Source organism: Triturus cristatus, chromosome 10 (assembly GCF_964204655.1).
Source record: "Triturus cristatus chromosome 10, aTriCri1.1, whole genome shotgun sequence".
NCBI classification, from domain to species: Eukaryota; Metazoa; Chordata; class Amphibia; order Caudata; family Salamandridae; genus Triturus; species Triturus cristatus.
Window position 1 is genome coordinate 1156143259 of NC_140593.1, and position 20423 is coordinate 1156163681.

The 20423-nt window shown below is 44.0% G+C and overlaps 1 protein-coding gene across 1 annotated transcript in view; it reads left to right on the forward strand.

Annotated features, from left to right (window-relative positions):
* Positions 1 to 17046, forward strand: part of CFP (complement factor properdin) — a 150981-nt gene extending 133935 nt beyond the window's left edge. Inside the window, exon 10 of the mRNA XM_085629521.1 lies at positions 16067 to 17046. Coding sequence (XP_085485647.1) covers positions 16067 to 16071 — 5 coding nt within the window. The 3' untranslated portion in view covers positions 16072 to 17046. The remainder of the gene's footprint in view (positions 1 to 16066) is intronic.
* The last annotated feature ends 3377 nt before the right edge of the window (positions 17047 to 20423 follow it).

Here is a 20423-nt window from a genome sequence, read left to right on the forward strand (position 1 = left end):
TCAGTCATGTTTCTGTGAAACATTCTCAAACTTTCTCAAAATGTGTTGTACTGTCCAGGCATTTGAAGGAGTCTGCTTTACGTGATATTCCATTCCTGACACTTCTCTGTGCAATGGGACTGTACCAATGAGGGGTGAACTGCTGATAACATTAATGTGGAAGGAATTTGATGTGCTCCTATTTACAAATTGTACCAAAACTTCGGATGGAAAAGTGCAGTGGCCAGCAAGTCTCTTTCACCATAGTCGCAGTCTCAATGTGTCGGCATTGCAGCCCGCTCCTTGAAATACCATAGGGGCAGGCAGTAATGTGTTTGGGGAGAGGAGTTGGCCTAACGGTTAGGGCGCTGTGATTTTGGGCAAATCACTTAATCTCCCCGTGCCTAACAAAAAAATAAACAAGAATGTGTGTCCTCATGTAACGGAATTGGTGCTATGTAAAGCGCTCTGGATTCGGGTCAAGTTCGCGCTATATGAAACTCTGCTAAAAAGAAAAATGTGTGAGCTGTCAGAAATTGAGGCCTTGAGCTCTGACTATGACCCAAGGCATGGTCCACCTGAGGGCATGATAGAAAAGAAAGTTTGATACTCTTGATCAGAAGTATAGTGGAGATAAAAACAATACCTATTGATCCATGCACAAGTTGGTGGTGCAATACGAACCCTCAAGCCCTGGCCTTAATGGTATACTATGTGATGTCTTAGCAAGGCTAAAATACAAGTGTAAAAGTAAACTACAACTCCCACAATACCTTGCACCATGAGCAGTATTGAAAGACTATTTATATAGGGTCATTATGGCAAAAGGTATTTATTTGCAGTAATACACGAATGGCTAGAATCATAACATCCTGCAGTGCCGATTTTCGTTGCTGGAATTGAGTTATGGAAGTGGTCTCCCCAAGCGGCTTGGCAACGACAGTACGAGCTGTGCCTCATGCTGAATGGAAACCACATTGTTAATAAAAGCCTTGAGCATAGGTGGGTAACATTGCGATGTGAAAGCAAGTGCTCAATTTGTAGAAGTCATGTGACAATGAGTCGCAGCACTACATGTTCCAAGGTGCACCATTGTTGATCACATTGTACCAATGCATGTAAGTTTAAATCTCAGCTGCATAGCGTTCATAATGCATTTGTACTGTTTTTCTCATTTGTGCAAATTTTGCCTTAGAATAAAGTGACTGCGTGCAAGTATTCCAGAGTAACAGCAATATTTCAAATACCAGGGCTGACCATTAGTTTTGAAAATTGCGCGAAGATTTGTCAAACGGTGCAAAGATATTGGGAAAAGAAAAAACGCTTTTTGAATAGAAACAAGGTCCTAACTATAACTACCTACTGGAGATCGCCAGTAGGTAATATATATATGTCATTTGAGATGTCATCAGTAATGTCACTGACCATGGCATGAGTTATGTAATATGTGATGTCATCAGCAGTGCTTTGCAGGGGCGCCAGTTATAGTTACCTGAGCTAACTATTACTGCTGAATTTTTCTGGTTTTGTGCGCGTGTAATGTAAGCCTAACTATGAGGTACCTAAAACATCTGTTTTTTCAGTGAAATTTTTTTTATATATATATATATATATATATAAAAGGAACCCTTTTGTTGATATTTTCGGGCCGGGCTTTGGCGGTCCGCCCGTCGACGCGCCCTCTGTTTTGGAGGTGGTGGGCATACCGGAGCACCTGGGAAAGAAATATATACATATATATATATTCACTGAAAAAACCATACGTTTCAGGGGTGTTATAGTTAGCTGGACATTTCCCTCGTACAAAACCCTATAAATTCCCCCGTTTTAGTCAGTTCAGCTAACTATAACTTGCGCGTCCCCGCAATGCACTGCTGATGACATCACATATTACATCACTCATGACATGATCAGTGACATCACTGATGACATTACTGATGACATCTCAAATGACATCACTGATGACATCACTGATGACATCATCCAGTGAGTCTGTGTTTCTGTAGAGTTTTAATATGTTTAATATATATAGGGAAAGACCTATGGAAGAATGAGTGGGTGTATAAGTGTGTGAATGGATGATTTTCTAGGTGTGTGACTGACTCTATAAGTGAGTCATTAAACGTATCTTACTGCAGACTAGTGACTAAACTGTGTGAATGTCTGTATCTGTCTGTCTGTTGGTGTACAAGTGCCTGCATGGTTTTGTGAATAGCTATATGAGTGTCTACATGAGTTATTGATTGGTTGTCTGAGTATCTGTATGGGTGCATGAGTGTTTGTGTGGGTAGGGTGTGTGTGACTCTGTGCATAGATGTGTGAGTGGGCGATTCTATGGGTGCATGGTTTTAAGAGTGCATCTATGATGGACTGTATGGTTGGGTGAGTGTATGTATCAGTGTGTTAGTGATTTAATGTATATCTTAGTGGTACAAGTGTGAGTAACTACATATGTGAAAGGCAGGGTATATGTGTGTAAGAGTATATAACTGGGTATATGTGAGAGTGTGTGATTGTGAGAGTGGCTGTATGGATGAGTGTGTGCTTGTATCAGTAATTGTATAAGGGCGTAAGAATGTGGTAGTATTTTTATGAGTAAATGAACTTGTGTGTGTATAACTGTATAGGTGAGTAATTTGGAGTGTGCTTAATTATTTGCATAATTGACTAGGTGTGTGAGTATGTCTATGGATGATTGGCGGTGTCTGAGTGTCTATATAGGTGTATAAATGCATATGATAGTCCTGTGACTGTAAGTATGAGTGACTCTACAAATGAGTGAGTGGAGGTGTGTGTAGAACTAAGCGTCAATGAGTGGGTATGTAGTTATTGGTATTGTAGTATCTATGGTTTTGAGACTGGCTGTCTGAAATTTTGAGTCGGTGTATCAAAGATTATATTAGGGTGTGAGAACTTAAGATGCACTAATTTATTGCATGGACGACGTCATCAGTGATGTCATTTGAGATGTCATCAGTGATGTCACTGACCATGTCATGAGTGATGTAATATGTGACATCATCAGCAGTGCATTGCGGGGGCGCGCGAGTTATAGTTAGCTGAACTAACTATAACGGGGGAATTTCTAGAGTTTTGTATGAGGGAAATGTCCAGCTAACTATAACACCCCTGAAACTTATGGTTTTTTCAGTGAATTTCTAAGGTTTTTTAAATGCCAATTCCTAACTATAACGTGCATGAAACCTATGTTTTTTTCAGTGAATTTCAAAGGTTTTTAAATGCTAAATCCTATCTATAATTTATCTCTAAAGCTATGATGTTTAATGATTTTCATTGAATTTCTAAATTTTTGAATTTCAGTGTGTCAATTCCTTTAATTATGTTTTTTTAGAATACTTTTTTGTCACCTTTTTTTTAACTTATTTTTTCAATTAATTTTTTTAAAAAGTAAAAAATATTTTTAGTTTTTATTGGTTTTAAAAAAAAAATTGTTAATGTTTTAAAATATATTTTTATATTTTTTAAAATAATTTTTAAACTATATTTTCATAACTTTATTTTTTATTTATTTTTCCCATTTTTTTGGGATCCCCGCACCCAAGGCGTTAGGAACTGCGCACCGTGCGCGCATTTTGCCGTTTTAAAAAAAGAAAGAAAGGGGGCCCAGGGGGTCCTTCTGGGACCCCCTAAGCAACACTAGAGGGTCAGTGTATTTCTACCCTGCCCCCTTTAAATCTTTCACACACTTATTTCCCTTACTTAATCAGCCTCTCTTCTACCGAGGCACAAAATGGCTGCCAACAGTTCCTGGTTTCGAATGTAGACAGACACTTGACACTTGACAGCCAATTAGCATTCAGCGCGTGATCGGGAGGGTGCGCTTGGTTCGGGGAGGGTGCGTTTAGGGTGCGCTTAGGGTGCGCGGATCCTCCGAGGCCATAGATATATCTATCTTTTTTAGTCTAATTGTCTCAGGAACTACTAAGCGGATTTACACCATTTATGCAAAAGGCACAAGTCTGAACTGAGGACTACCTCTTTGCCAAATTTGGTGTAATTCCGTTCAGCAGTTCGGGCTGTAGCTGCGTCAACAGGTCCTATGGGAAATTGCATGGGGAAAACGCGTTTTGGGACCCCCCTTTTTTCTCGGCCCTGCTTGACGAATCATATAAAAAACTTTCAGGATAGGAGCGGACCGGAGCTGGCCAAACGTTTGGAAAATTTCGCGAAGATTCGTCAACCGGTGCCAGACTTATTGGGAATAGAATGTTGCGGATTTCCTATGGAAAATAGGTCCTAACTATAACTACCTACTGGCGACCGTCAGTAGGTGATATATATATATATATCACTGAAAAAACCATAGGTTTCACACATGTTATAGTTAGCGGAAATTTTACTGATAAAAAACCAATGAAATTGCCCCGTTAAAGTTAGTGCTGGCAACTATAACTCACGCGACCGCAATCCTCTGCTGATGCTAATACTGTATTTAGACACTTATTTGCCCATGTCTTCTTCCATACATTTTTAGCTATACATATATTACAAATATTTTTTTTTATAAAGACACATATGTCATCAGCAGAAGATTGCGGTCGCGTGAGTTATAGTTGCCAGCACTAACTATAACGGGGCAATTTCATTGGTTTTTTATCAGTAAAATTTCCGCTAACTATAACATGTGTGAAACCTATGGTTTTTTCAGTGAATTTGCAAGGTTTTTTAAATGCTAATTCCTAACTATAACGTGTGTGAAACCTATGGTTTTTTCAGTGAATTTGTACGGTTTTTTAAATGCTAAGTTACTTTACGCCATTCGAGGCGTGCGCGCCCACTTAACGCAGTTCGTTCCGTGCACGGTTTTTATCTACTTTAATAAGCCATGTACATTTGGTGGCCTTCGGCCACCAAAAGCACAGGGGGTGGGGTCAATGTGGATAGTGTTTTTTTTATTTCGATTTTATAATTTCATGTTGCCAAAATATAGTTTTTTTACCATTGGAGCGGAGCGTAGCGCCCCACCTATTTTGAGAAATTCGCGAGGATTCATCGACCGGCGCAAAAGTTATTCAAAATAGAATGTTGCGGATTTCCTATGGAAAAGGGGTCCTAACTATAACTACCTACTGGCGACCGCCAGTAGGTAATATATATATATATATATATATATATATCAAGAGAAAAGCACCAGACTTGGGAGGCCACACACCTTGCTGAATAATTTATTCCTGCAGGGCAGCATTGCACATCGACTGTGAGCGCACAAAGTTCGTCTTGTCAATTTGTTTCACCTTACGCGTTTCGGGCGTCACGGCGCCCTTGTTCACAGGTCTTTGACAAAGGTAAACAGCAGAATCCCGGTCCTCTAATTGACAGCTTTTTTAAATCTTTCCCACTGGGCGTGGTTGCGCATTGCATGCTGGTAATTAGAGTTTGTAATGTTAGGGAAATCCTTTTCTTACCGGCTGCTGTTTCACATTAAAATAGTTCAAGATACCTAGGTAGGTCTTCGTAGGTTACACAGAGGTGGCAGGACCGTAGTAATCCCTTTTGGCAAGAACAGCAAGGCTCCGTGTTGCGCATTTGATAACGCGCTGGACACCGCTTTATGCGCAGGGGGGCTTCCCGCGACCACTGGTAGGCGGCCATTAATATCAAGAGAAAAGCACCAGACTTGGGAGGCCACACACCTTGCTGAATAATTTATTCCTGCAGGGCAGCATTGCACATCGACTGTGAGCGCACAAAGTTCGTCTTGTCAATTTGTATCACCTTACGCGTTTCGGGCGTCACGGCGCCCTTGTTCACAGGTCTTTGACAAAGGTAAACAGCAGAATCCCGGTCCTCTAATTGACAGCTTTTTTAAATCTTTCCCACTGGGCGTGGTTGCGCATTGCATGCTGGTAATTAGAGTTTGTAATGTTAGGGAAATCCTTTTCTTACCGGCTGCTGTTTCACATTAAAATAGTTCAAGTACCTAGGTAGGTCTTCGTAGGTTACACAGAGGTGGCAGGACCGTAGTAATCCCTTTTGGCAAGAACAGCAAGGCTCCGTGTTGCGCATTTGATAACCCGCTGGACACCGCTTTATGCGCAGGGGGGCTTCCCGCGACCACTGGTAGGCCGCCATTAATATCAAGAGAAAAGCACCAGACTTGGGAGGCCACACACCTTGCTGAATAATTTATTCCTGCAGGGCAGCATTGCACATCGACTGTGAGCGCACAAAGTTCGTCTTGTCAATTTGTATCACCTTACGCGTTTCGGGCGTCACGGCGCCCTTGTTCACAGGTCTTTGACAAAGGTAAACAGCAGAATCCCGGTCCTCTAATTGACAGCTTTTTTAAATCTTTCCCACTGGGCGTGGTTGCGCATTGCATGCTGGTAATTAGAGTTTGTAATGTTAGGGAAATCCTTTTCTTACCGGCTGCTGTTTCACATTAAAATAGTTCAAGATACCTAGGTAGGTCTTCGTAGGTTACACAGAGGTGGCAGGACCGTAGTAATCCCTTTTGGCAAGAACAGCAAGGCTCCGTGTTGCGCATTTGATAACGCGCTGGACACCGCTTTATGCGCAGGGGGGCTTCCCGCGACCACTGGTAGGCCGCCATTAATATCAAGAGAAAAGCACCAGACTTGGGAGGCTACACACCTTGCTGAATAATTTATTCCTGCAGGGCAGCATTGCACATCGACTGTGAGCGCACAAAGTTCGTCTTGTCAATTTGTATCACCTTACGCGTTTCGGGCGTCACGGCGCCCTTGTTCACAGGTCTTTGACAAAGGTAAACAGCAGAATCCCGGTCCTCTAATTGACAGCTTTTTTAAATCTTTCCCACTGGGCGTGGTTGCGCATTGCATGCTGGTAATTAGAGTTTGTAATGTTAGGGAAATCCTTTTCTTACCGGCTGCTGTTTCACATTAAAATAGTTCAAGATACCTAGGTAGGTCTTCGTAGGTTACACAGAGGTGGCAGGACCGTAGTAATCCCTTTTGGCAAGAACAGCAAGGCTCCGTGTTGCGCATTTGATAACGCGCTGGACACCGCTTTATGCGCAGGGGGGCTTCCCGCGACCACTGGTAGGCCGCCATTAATATCAAGAGAAAAGCACCAGACTTGGGAGGCCACACACCTTGCTGAATAATTTATTCCTGCAGGGCAGCATTGCACATCGACTGTGAGCGCACAAAGTTCGTCTTGTCAATTTGTATCACCTTACGCGTTTCGGGCGTCACGGCGCCCTTGTTCACAGGTCTTTGACAAAGGTAAACAGCAGAATCCCGGTCCTCTAATTGACAGCTTTTTTAAATCTTTCCCACTGGGCGTGGTTGCGCATTGCATGCTGGTAATTAGAGTTTGTAATGTTAGGGAAATCCTTTTCTTACCGGCTGCTGTTTCACATTAAAATAGTTCAAGATACCTAGGTAGGTCTTCGTAGGTTACACAGAGGTGGCAGGACCGTAGTAATCCCTTTTGGCAAGAACAGCAAGGCTCCGTGTTGCGCATTTGATAACGCGCTGGACACCGCTTTATGCGCAGGGGGGCTTCCCGCGACCACTGGTAGGCCGCCATTAATATCAAGAGAAAAGCACCAGACTTGGGAGGCCACACACCTTGCTGAATAATTTATTCCTGCAGGGCAGGATTGCACATCGACTGTGAGCGCACAAAGTTCGTCTTGTCAATTTGTATCACCTTACGCGTTTCGGGCGTCACGGCGCCCTTGTTCACAGGTCTTTGACAAAGGTAAACAGCAGAATCCCGGTCCTCTAATTGACAGCTTTTTTAAATCTTTCCCACTGGGCGTGGTTGCGCATTGCATGCTGGTAATTAGAGTTTGTAATGTTAGGGAAATCCTTTTCTTACCGGCTGCTGTTTCACATTAAAATAGTTCAAGATACCTAGGTAGGTCTTCGTAGGTTACACAGAGGTGGCAGGACCGTAGTAATCCCTTTTGGCAAGAACAGCAAGGCTCCGTGTTGCGCATTTGATAACGCGCTGGACACCGCTTTATGCGCAGGGGGGCTTCCCGCGACCACTGGTAGGCCGCCATTAATATCAAGAGAAAAGCACCAGACTTGGGAGGCCACACACCTTGCTGAATAATTTATTCCTGCAGGGCAGCATTGCACATCGACTGTGAGCGCACAAAGTTCGTCTTGTCAATTTGTATCACCTTACGCGTTTCGGGCGTCACGGCGCCCTTGTTCACAGGTCTTTGACAAAGGTAAACAGCAGAATCCCGGTCCTCTAATTGACAGCTTTTTTAAATCTTTCCCACTGGGCGTGGTTGCGCATTGCATGCTGGTAATTAGAGTTTGTAATGTTAGGGAAATCCTTTTCTTACCGGCTGCTGTTTCACATTAAAATAGTTCAAGATACCTAGGTAGGTCTTCGTAGGTTACACAGAGGTGGCAGGACCGTAGTAATCCCTTTTGGCAAGAACAGCAAGGCTCCGTGTTGCGCATTTGATAACGCGCTGGACACCGCTTTATGCGCAGGGGGGCTTCCCGCGACCACTGGTAGGCCGCCATTAATATCAAGAGAAAAGCACCAGACTTGGGAGGCCACACACCTTGCTGAATAATTTATTCCTGCAGGGCAGCATTGCACATCGACTGTGAGCGCACAAAGTTCGTCTTGTCAATTTGTATCACCTTACGCGTTTCGGGCGTCACGGCGCCCTTGTTCACAGGTCTTTGACAAAGGTAAACAGCAGAATCCCGGTCCTCTAATTGACAGCTTTTTTAAATCTTTCCCACTGGGCGTGGTTGCGCATTGCATGCTGGTAATTAGAGTTTGTAATGTTAGGGAAATCCTTTTCTTACCGGCTGCTGTTTCACATTAAAATAGTTCAAGATACCTAGGTAGGTCTTCGTAGGTTACACAGAGGTGGCAGGACCGTAGTAATCCCTTTTGGCAAGAATATATATATATATATATAATTACCTACTGGCAGACGCCAGTAGGTAGCTATAGTTAGGACCTAGTTTCCAAAGGAAAATCGTAACATTCTTTTCCCAATAACTTTGGTGCCGGTTGACAAATCTTTGTGAAATTTTCAAAACTGGTGGGACGCTCTGGTCAGCTCCTATCCTGAAAGTTTGGGGGTGGTTCGTCAAACGGGGGGATGGGAAAAAAGGGGGGTCCCAAAACGCGTTTTCCCCATGGTATTTCCTATAGGAAATTTTAGACACGGCTACAGCTCGAACTGCTGAACGAAATTACACCAAATTTGGCAAAAAGGTAGCCCTTGGTTCAGAAAGCGCCCTTTTATTTAAATGGTGTAAATCCGTTCAGTAGTTCCAGAGAAATTAAAAAAATAGAGATCAAAAAATCAATTTCCCATAGGAAACTTTAGACACGTATATAGCAAAAACTGCTGAACGGAACTGCACCAAATTTGGCAAAAAGGTACTGTTTGGCTCAGAAAGCGACCTTTTTAAAAATAGTGTAAATCCGTTCAGTAGTTTTTGAGAAATTAAGAAATAAAGATAGTGATATCTAGAGGCACGGAGGTTCCGCGCACCCTCCCGATCACGAGCTTAATGCTAATTGGCTGTCAACACTCCAAACCAGGAAGTGTTTGCAGCCATCTTGTGCCTCGGTAGAACCGAGGCACAAGAAAAAAGTAAAACAAATGCACAAAACAAGAAAAGGGGGCAGGGTAGAAACACCCTGACCCCCTAGGCCTGCTCAGGGGGTCCCACAAGGACCCCCAGGGCCCCAAAAAACATTTTTTTTTTAAATCGCGAAATGCGTGGAGGATCCACGGATCTGGCCGCGAAAATAAAAAAACGAAGCGCGGGCTCACGCACTTCATTATTAATTAGCCCCTGGGTGGGCCAAGTCCCGGGGGCATGGGCAAAAAATAATTGCAGGGGCCGAAGGGGACCCCCGCAGCCCCGGGGACCGCCACCCCCCAGGGCTTTCTATAAATAATTGCGGCGAGGGGCACACAGCCCCCCTCGCAGCCCCAGGGACTGCCACCCCGGGGCTTTTTTTTTAATGTATGGGGGGCCTCAAAGGCCCCCCCCAAGCTCCAGGGACTGCCACCCCCGGGGCTTTGATTAATTATTTTGCGGGGGCACACGTCCCCCTCCTGCTGCCCCGGGGACCGCCACCCCCCGGGGCTTTTTTAAAAAGATAGTAGACCTGTGTGGGGGGGGCTCGAGCCCCCCCACACGCCCCAGAACCGCCACCTCCCCGGGGCACTAGTATTTAAATTCGGGGGTCCGTAATGGACCCCCAGGGATCACCACCTCCCCTCTTACTGGAGGAACTTGGTGGGCTAGTTGGCCCCCAGGGGCCCTCAGGATGGAAGGGGAATTATTTCCCCAACTTAAAACACGCCAACGGGCGTGTTTGCACACGTCACCTCAGGCCCCGCCTCCTCCATTCACCACTGTGCAAACGCGCCCCGTGGCGGGTTTTAAAAGGTAGTTTTAATCCCCCTGCCCTATTATGTACTAGGGCCTTACAGAGGAGGTCATGCTAATCACAGGGGTACCGCAACGCATATTGTTCCCTAGTGTATGTAGGGGTTTTCACTGTATTCTAAGTGTCTTTTAGCATAGCACTGGCTCTAGTCAGAGTCAGTTACCACCAGTACCCGTCTGAAAAAGTTGTGGGCACAGGATGATTTTGCAACAAGGTCTCTTTCTTTTCCTCTGTTGGTTCTTTCTGCACGTCTTGCTTGTTCCTGCAATTTTCTTCATCTTTGTGGACTTCTGTTGCCTCTTTTGCTGCTTTCTGTGCATTTTTTCTTCTTTCTTCACATGTCCTATCTCTGTAGGCATAGTTAGAAAATAGCATTTAAAAATCCTTTGAAATTCACTGAAAAAACCATAGGTTTCAGGCACGTTATAGTTAGAAATTAGCATTTAAAAAAAACCTTAGAAATTCACCGAAAAAACCATAGGTTTTAGGGAAAGTTATAGTTAGATGGACATTTAACTCGTACAAAACCATAGAAATTCCCCCGTTATAGTTAGTTCAGCTAACTATATCTCGTGTCCCCGCAATGCACTGCTGATGACGTCACATATTACATCACTCATGACATGGTCAGTGACATCACTGATGACATCACTGATGACATCATCCGTGTGATAATTTGATGCATCTTCTCACACCCTAATATAACTTTTGATATTATTATTATTATTATATTATTATTATACATTTATAAAGCGCATGGTTACACCAACGGTGTGTCCCCGCGCTAAGGAGATCGCCAGAGTGAGTGGAAAGGGTGTCTGAAACGGCAAGTTGCATCCCGAGATGGTTATATTTATCATGGCTAAGGTTGTATAAATAGCCAAGTTTTTAATGGCTATTTATTCACACTCTAAATTACAGACTGCCAATCTCAAAACCATAGACACTCCAAGACCAATAACTAGATACCCATTCACTGATTCTTAGGTCTACACACACATCCACTCACTCACCCGTACAGTCACTCATACTTACGGTCACTCAGTACAGGACTATCATATGCACTCATACACCTATATAGACACTCACACACTGCCACTCATCCATAGAGGTACTCACACACCTAGTCAGTGATGTAAACAATTAATCACACTCCCATTTACTCACCTATACAGTTATACACACACCAGTTCACTTACTCATACAAATAATAGCACATACTTACGCTCTTATACAATCACTGATACAAGCACAGACTCATCCATACAGCCACTCTCACAATCACACACTCTCAGTTATAGCCATTTATATACTCCAACACACATATATACTGCCTTTCACATATGTAGTTACTCACACATATACAACTGAGATATACATTCACTCACTAACACACCCATACACACACTCACTCACCCATACAGACCATCACAGATGCACTCTTGAAACCGTGCACCCAGTTAATCACCCACTCACACATCTATGTACAGAGTCACACACACCCCCCACACAAACACTCAGGCACCCATACAGATACTCAGACAACCAATCAATAACCCATATAGACACTCATGTAGCTATTCACAAACCCATGCAGCTGCTTACACACTAACAGACAGACGAATACAGACGTTCACAGAGTTTAGTCACTAACCCATGCATTCAGTAAGATAAGTTCAATCACTCACTTGTAGAGTCAGTCACGCACCTACTAAATCATCCATTCAGACACTTATACACCCACTCATTCTTCAATACGCCTTTCCCTATATAAATTACACATATTTAAATTTTACAGAAACACACAGTCACTGGATGATGTCATCAGTGATGTCATTTGAGATGTCATGAGTGATGTCATGAGTGATGTCACTGACCATGTCATGAGTGATGTAATATGTGATGTCATCAGCAGTGCATTGCGGGGGCGCGAGTTATAGTTAGCTGAACTAACTATAACGGGGGAATTTCATTTGTTTTTTACGAGTGAAATGTCCAGCTAACTATAACATGTGTGAAACCTAAGGTTTTTTCAGTGAATTTGCAAGGTTTTTAAATGCTAATTGCTAACTATAATGTGTGTGAAACCTATGGTTTTTTAAGTGAATTTGCAAGGTTTTTTAAATGCTAATTTATGAATGTATTTTTATATTTTTTAAATATTTATTTTACAATAAGCTACCTATATATATAGTTATAGATTAACTTTATCCTGTAATATGGAATGGCTCAGTTTTTTTTTTTTTTATTTGGATAGAGTTGAACAGCATAGTTAATATCTTCTATAAACTTATAAACAATTTTTTTTTTTTATGGGTTTTTGTCCGTGCGCGCACATGTGTACGTACTCCGTGTGCGCATGCATACGTGCTCCACGTGCGCATGCGTACGTCGTGCGTGCTCCGTACGCGCGCGTCCTCCATACGCGCATGCGTGCGTGCTCTGTACGTGCATGCGTGCGTGCTCCGTACGCCCATGCATGCATGCGTGCTCCGTGCGCGTACGCGCATGCGCGCGTGCTCCGTATATATGAAAGTTTGAGAGCCACAATCCTGGATCACCATAGCCATGGCGAAAATCAGGTACGGACCACAGCGTGATGTTTCAAAGTGCAGTGCTTTATTGCAGAAGAAAGTTTCAGCATCAAAACAATGTAACGGCAAGTGCCCAGCATGACACATTTCGACCGCGTTTCCACGGTCCTGATCTCATCTATACATATATGTATGTTTCAATGATATGGTTACCATTCACAGCGAAGCACAGCTCGTATTGTCGGTACCAAGACTCTTGAGGAAACCAACGTTTTTTAGCTTTATTGCTCAAAAACTTTGTATATACTACGCCACTGAGGAATCAAATACCAAACAGATGTAATTTAATGTAATGTAAAAGGCATTTCTACAGCACAACTGTTACCCTAAAGAGTGTCCAGCCGCTCTGCATGGACAGCGCAAAACCTAGGGGCAAAGGAAAACAGAATCAGCTATTAGAGAAAAGCCATGTTTTTAGCTTCTTCCGGAACAGAGTGGTGGATGTGATGCGTCTTAATTACAGAGGGAGATTAGTACTTAGAGATGGTCCCAAAAACTAGAAGGACCTGCCCTTCATTCTGGATTTACGGATCCAAGGGATTTTGGCCAAGAAGAGATTGGCTGAGTGCAGACTCCTGGAAGGGACATGGAAACAGATTTTCTCTCTCAGGTACCCTGGGCCTGTCCCATGCAGGGCTCTGTGGATTAACAGTAAGTTCTTAAAAGTAATCCTCTTCATGGTGGGAAGCCAGTGCAGTTCTCTGTGAAACAAAGATGCATGCATTCTCAGAGGTAGGTTAAGTACCGTACAAGCGGCCGCATTCCGAACCACCTGCAACCCACTAATCAAATATTCGGGCAGGCCCAGGTACCGTGCATTACCATAGTCCAGTTTAGATGTAATCAGAGGCTAAACCACCAAATCTCTAGACAACAGAGAGAGAAAGTGCAGAAACGTTAGCAGCATAAGCAACATGCCAAAGCAGGTCTCTTCTAATGTATTAACTTGAGAGAGAAAGGAGAGTTGCCCATCAAACGTAATGCCTAGATTTTTTATAGAATTAGTATGGGTAAATGGAGGGGGAGCATCCTTCGGCCAAAAGGCCTGACAGGGCTCCTCCGAAGAGAAGAAGAGAAGATCTGTCTTTCCCATCTCACACTTCAGTTGGTGGGAGGATAGCCATTGGGAAACTTCAGCCAAACAGTTTCATATTTTTTTCACCAGGAGGTCCTTCATCCTTACTGCATGAAAACAGCAACTGTTTCATGCAGAGTTCTGATTGGGTGCCACCACATCAACCAGGAAGTGGCAGAAGCCATCTTAGGACTCTGGACCCAGTCCGAAGCCCTAAAAGAAATGCCAAAACAAGACATAAGGGGGCAGGGTAGGTATATCCTGATGCCCTAGGCCTGGTGGTGGGGTCCCAGATATATTCAGAGAGGATCCTCAAATCTACTGTAAAAGGTTTTATAAAGTGCACACTCCCACACTGAAATGGACGGTGGCAGATAGGTAATTTAGGGGGAAAGGGTGCATGTCCCCCCCCAAGAATATAAGAGGCTCCGGGAACCCCAACCCCGGGCCGATATTTAAATGAAGAAGCGGGGGTCATGTAGCCCCCCCTTGCAAAGCTTAAAAAGACCCCCGGAATCTCATCCCATGGGGCTGACATGTTTATAAAGGGGAAGGAGGCATGTGGCCACATCCCCAAGCCTCTAAGTGGCCCCGGGGACCCAATCCCCTGGGGGATGGATATTTAAATGAAGGGAAGGGGGCCTTCCATCCTGAGCCTTAAAAGGTCCCAGGGGCCCTATCCCTTGGGGCCGAACTTAAGTTAAAGTGGGGGAGGCATGTGGCCCCCTCCCTGAGCCTCTAAAGGCCCATGGGATCCCACCCCCGGGGCCGACTCTAATACTCTGTCCCGGGGGGCCCACCGACAGTACAGAGTAGTTTCCCTACTCGCACTAGCACAGGCAGGGAAACATATTTTTGTTTCCGCCAGATGGGAGCATTTTTAAATCTCCTGCCAGACGGGAGCATTCATTCCTTCCTTGCCTGCAGCAGCGCGGGTACGGAAGGCATGTCTGCTCCCAACTGATGTGAGATTTAAACATTGCTTCTGCTAAGCAGACTTCTATTTCCTTGCTAGCACTCCTGCTGGCAGGGAAATAGAGCAGCATTTCCCCCGCCCGTAGGGAGCATGCAAAAACACACCTGCTCTCTCTGGGCTTGACAACTGCCAGCTCCTGCAGCATGCAGGGAGACAGCTGGTACCGCGGTGTGGCGAGGGTGCTTGTCATTATAAAGGGGAGGGAGGGGGCGCGGTGTGAGATGGCTTTGGCACAGCTCGGTGTGTGCCCCGGGTGGGCACCCACTTGTAATTAAGTCAGGCCCTGGGGGGGACAGTCCCAGGGGCTGTAATAGGCTCTGGGAAGGGGGCCGGTGGCTTCCCTACCCTTCTATATTTTGGCGTCATGGGATGGGGTCCCCAGTGCCTAATAAGGGTCAGGGAGGGGAGCCACACGGGCCCCCCTCCCCTTTACAATGACATGCGCCTTCGCCATGCACTGCTTCTTACCCCACATGTGACATCACTCATGACATCTTTTATGAGATCATTGATACTATCACTGCAACATTTCTAGTGAAATTATTGGAAAAAAAACTGTACACGGTGAGGGCATGAGATATAGTTACCTTAGAGCAAAAGTTATAATTGCCAGAGCTAACTATAACTGGTGAATTTCAGTGGTTTTGTACATTTACAGCATTATATTTTTACTGAAATTCTCAACTAACTATAACATTACTTCAACCTTTGTTGTTTCAAGTGAATATATATCTGTATATGAAACACTTCACAAATACTTCAATGAGAATGTTAGCAACAATTCATCAAAATGAAAGAAAAAATAAACCCACCTCCCCTCTATTATACAAAACATATAATAAAGGCCAACATTCACAATTGTTTGTAAAATGTGCGTAAGGGCTTTCTAGTACATAGTAAAACTGCCTGCGACCTTGTCTCCTTGTAGTCCAACATTTAGGACTTTGTTAAAGCTGCATTAAACTTTCAGCTTGTGGACTAAATATCTGTTCTTCGCGATTTTATTAATAATCACTACTGCTTTACTCTCTCTTACAGATTAATTCAAGTAACAACAAGGAGCACCAACAGCTTCTCAAAGAGAGGGAGGACGAAGACCTTCTATTTCTACTTTAGTTTTTGCACCCTCTACTCTTCTCCCTAGGATTTCTTCCCTTACCTTTGTTCCTACCAGTGGTCTTGCTCTATCTGTCACTTGGATCCTGTTGGTCTCTGCAGTTCAGTGAGGATCCTATGCCTTGGTTTGCAGTCATGAATCGCCCATCCCAGTCGCTCAAGGTTACAATGACTTGTGCTTATTAACTGTGCTCTGTGTCCTGTGACCTACTGTGTGTAACAAACAACATATTTCTGTAATTTTACACACAAAATCCCAGGCTGCCTTGGACATTTCCTCCCATGTCTTGGACATGTTGTACATTCATCTATAACATGAAAGACCCAACCCTCCATGGTGATCCAGGTGGATAAATTATTCTTAGGTTGTTGTGATGTGGAACCTAAGAGAGGGTTTCAATTTGTATAGGTTTTCTTCCGACTAATAATTCAGTGATTTTCCCAATTATTTCTCATCTGAGACATGGAAAAGCTGGTTCTGCCTCCTGAAGAAGGCCTTGAATGCATGATGGACGTCTGGCTAGTTGAGCATTAACCACTACCCTTTCTTGTGCCAGTCTCTTTCCACTACCTGCCAATAGGTCATGAACATTACCAGGCCATGTTCCTGCCACCTGGCACCACTCAACTGCAGGCCATGCACATGCCGCACCACAAAGAGAACAGATAGCCAAGCACGAGGGCATTCATTCGTGATTTTAGTGGTCCTTTGATTTTTGGTAGCCACAAAAGCATATTGTATCGTCCAACACTATTTGAAAGTGCTATTTCCTTTCCTTACTTTGTTTCACTTGAATACTGCACAGACATACTCACGGGGTGTGCTATCTTATTCGAACGTATGTACTAAGCCAATCAATGTTTTATTTTTATAACTTTAAAATAAATGTAAAATCAACTGACCTGTTTTGTAGTGTTTATTGAGAATAACTTTACTGTCTCTATCATATGAGGCCTATTCCAGGAATTCACAAAGGATTCCGTGCATAGCCGTGCATAGCCGTGCATAGCCGTATGCGTTTATGAGTGTGGACATCTCCATCTCAGGTGCGGAGAAATCTGCACTGTACATCCCACTCATGGCATGGTGGAAGTGAGGAGGAAAAGCTTTCTTCATAGGACGAGGGCCATATTTGTTAGAAAATGTCAGAGCGTGAAGCAACACCAAATTTGACAGGGCTGTGCTCCGACATTTTCAAAATGCAGGGATGTGCCATATTTACTTCAATACGGCGCACTCCTGTGTTTTTCTTTGCTTTGGTGCTAAAATTAGCTGCCTAGCGCCAACGCAGGCACCCTTGCACCACTGCAATTTGCCTGAATACGTAGCCTGACATTTGACCCTTGTCTCTGAACGGCCAGCAAATGGGAGTCATTTTGTCCTTTGTCACACACAGGGTGGCACAATCAGTTCTGCAGCCCTGGGTGGACATTCTGTCTTACATGCCCTGGGTAGCATATACCAGGGACATATATGTAAGCCAGTCTCTGCCAACTGGGAGTAGCCAATTTGACATTCACTTTGTAAGGAGATAGAACACTGGCACTGCGGTCTGGTTAGCATGCCTTGGTGCATTCTGAGTGTCAAAAAACAAGCAGCGGGTAGGCCAAATGGGGGCAAAAAGTGGGAGGAAACATTTCATAACATAACATTTCACATAACATTTCACAACATAACATAGCATAACATTTCATAATATAACAGAACATTTCATAACATAACATAACATTTTATAACATAACAAATTATTTCATAACATAACATACATTTTCATTGAAATAGGAAGGAGTAATGAAGCACCTGTATGTAACCACAGCTTCTGCCCTCCCTGACTGACTCTAAGGCTGTCCTTATGAGTGTTCTTTTAATTCTGATGGTCCCGGTTATAGGGGTTTCTGCACCCATTGGAATTATGGGTTTAGCCCGAGCACTACTTGGGACTGATGTCCCACACACAACTGAGCTCCGAGCAGGTAAGTCTCTGGATGGGATACTGGGGTGCACATGTGGAAATCAGAACAGTAAGTCCGATATCTGCATGTTATTCTGTAAAAACTCATAATCGCTATTGATTTCCATCTCCAAAGTTACCAGGTCCCCCAGTAACAGTAAATCAGCAAGAGGGAAATAATGGGAATGTTTAAGGGTCGCTAATAATGAGGGTGTTGGTCTTGGCTCTTTCTGCAGGGTCATCCTCAGATTTTTTGCCTTTTTGTTTGTTTTGTTGGCTTTTAGCACTCTAAAAACTTTCTCACTGCTAAACAGTGCTAAAGTGCTTGTGATCTGTCCTCTAAACATGGTATTATACCCAATTGGCATGTTTAATTTACTCGTGTAAGTCCTTGCCAGACCACTCTCCCAAAGGGGTTTGACACTAGTCTATTGTGACCCCAGACAATCTGGAGTCAGGGCAGGGAGGCAGGAAATTCCTGCAACTGGACCTGCCTGAGGGCCCCTCATGTCCTGGACCCTTGGCGTGGCCTCAGTGGAGCTCCCCTGAAATGTTGGGCTCTCTGTAAATGTGAACAGGACTGTTTGAGCCAAGATCTTCCTGCCAACGCCAACCGCCAACGTGAAGCTCTGACGAACCTGACTCTTCAAACTATAGCGACCACCAACGACGCCTAGCAGAGCTAGGTCTGCACTTTGCGCTGCAGCATTGACAGCTTCCGGTGACTGCCAATGTGAAGCTCCAGCAACGACCGTGTGCAATGCCGAAAGGAACTTCATGCTACAGCGGAGTCCTTCTGTGATGCCCGGCCTGCCCTTGTGCTACATGGACGACCATCCGCGATGCTCTCCCTGATACTGGCGGCCCCTTTCACCGCAAACGGAACTCTTCAAGCAGGACTTTGAAGGCAACTCTTTCAGTAGGACTAACCCGGTTCCTGTATTCATCACTCCATCAAGGTTTACGTAAACTTTTGACTTTCACCTGACCTCGCACAACCAGATAGCCACGAGTGACACTTTGGGCTTTTTGACGCTATTTTCACTTAAATCTTTTAAATTTCATATCTCCAGCTCTACTGATTGTATTTTATGTTGTTTTAGTGTCAAATTATTTATTAAATTTAATTCGATTTTTCTAAATTAATATGGGATTTTTCTTGTCTTGTGTTTTTACTTTATTACTGTTTGAAATGCTACATAAATACTTTACACAGTGCCTCTAAATCAGCATGACTGCTTTTGTGCCAAGCTAGGAGACGGTCACCCTGCTGTTTGAGTAGGGTTTCACCCATCTCAACCAGTAACCAAATTGATAACAGAGGGCCTAAGTGAAGTGTGCCCCCACTACCTTTCATTAAATTGTAGTTGCATCCTCCCCTTTTATTTCGCTCTAATCCTGGTTAGATGTCAGAATTTAAAGTAAGACAACCGAAAAGGTTAGAGGAAAAGAGGAGAAACTTCGAGCTTGAAATGTAATGCAGCCTGTGTAGCAACCTATTGGATTGAAAGTCAAAAGTTGTTTTATTTTTATTTTTTTCTAATATAAATAGGTTTTTGCAGGTATTCACCCATGCATGAAGGTACTCTAGTCCTAAACACCATCCCCACCTTCCCCAATGCTAACCCCATCACTTACACCATGAGGTTGTGTACCTGAACCCCAGTGGGTACTTTGAACGACGAGTGGTTTCGGCTGCTCGGCTCTCTATTCTCAACACCGCCCTAATGACAGTCCACCACATGGGGGCGATGTCTGCTAATTTTCAAATGAGCAAAACAGTATTTAATACTTCAATATACATTAAACATAAATAATACATTCCACCCAAGACATTCTTATAGCTTTGGATGTCCTGGAATAGTCTGAATTGTCACAGTTGTAGGAGTGTGATAGTTACTAGTTGTGTTGGTACTGTCATTGGTAACGCTGGCAGGTGTGATGGGTGGTCCAACCTGCAGTGCCTCCTGAGAAGGGTCCTGGCAGTTACTTTCTTTTTTTTTTTTACATATTAAGCACTGCCGAACCCTAAAACACAACCCTAACTATAACACTAACCCCATTGCTAATTCCATCTCCCTCCCTTAACCTGTGCAAAAGCCTAACCCACACCCTCTCGCTACTCCTAAACATATCCCAACCCCAGGGCTTTAAGTGGGCCGGGTCCCACTGGGTCTGAGCACCGGCAGTTTTTTAAAGGAGGCCTCGAAATGGGTCTCTATCGGGCCCTGTTTTGTGCCCTGGCACAGGCGGTCAGTTTTTTTCCGGACTGCAGTGACAGCAGGCACAAAGATGTGCACAAGCTCACACTGCTCTTCTCACTAGTG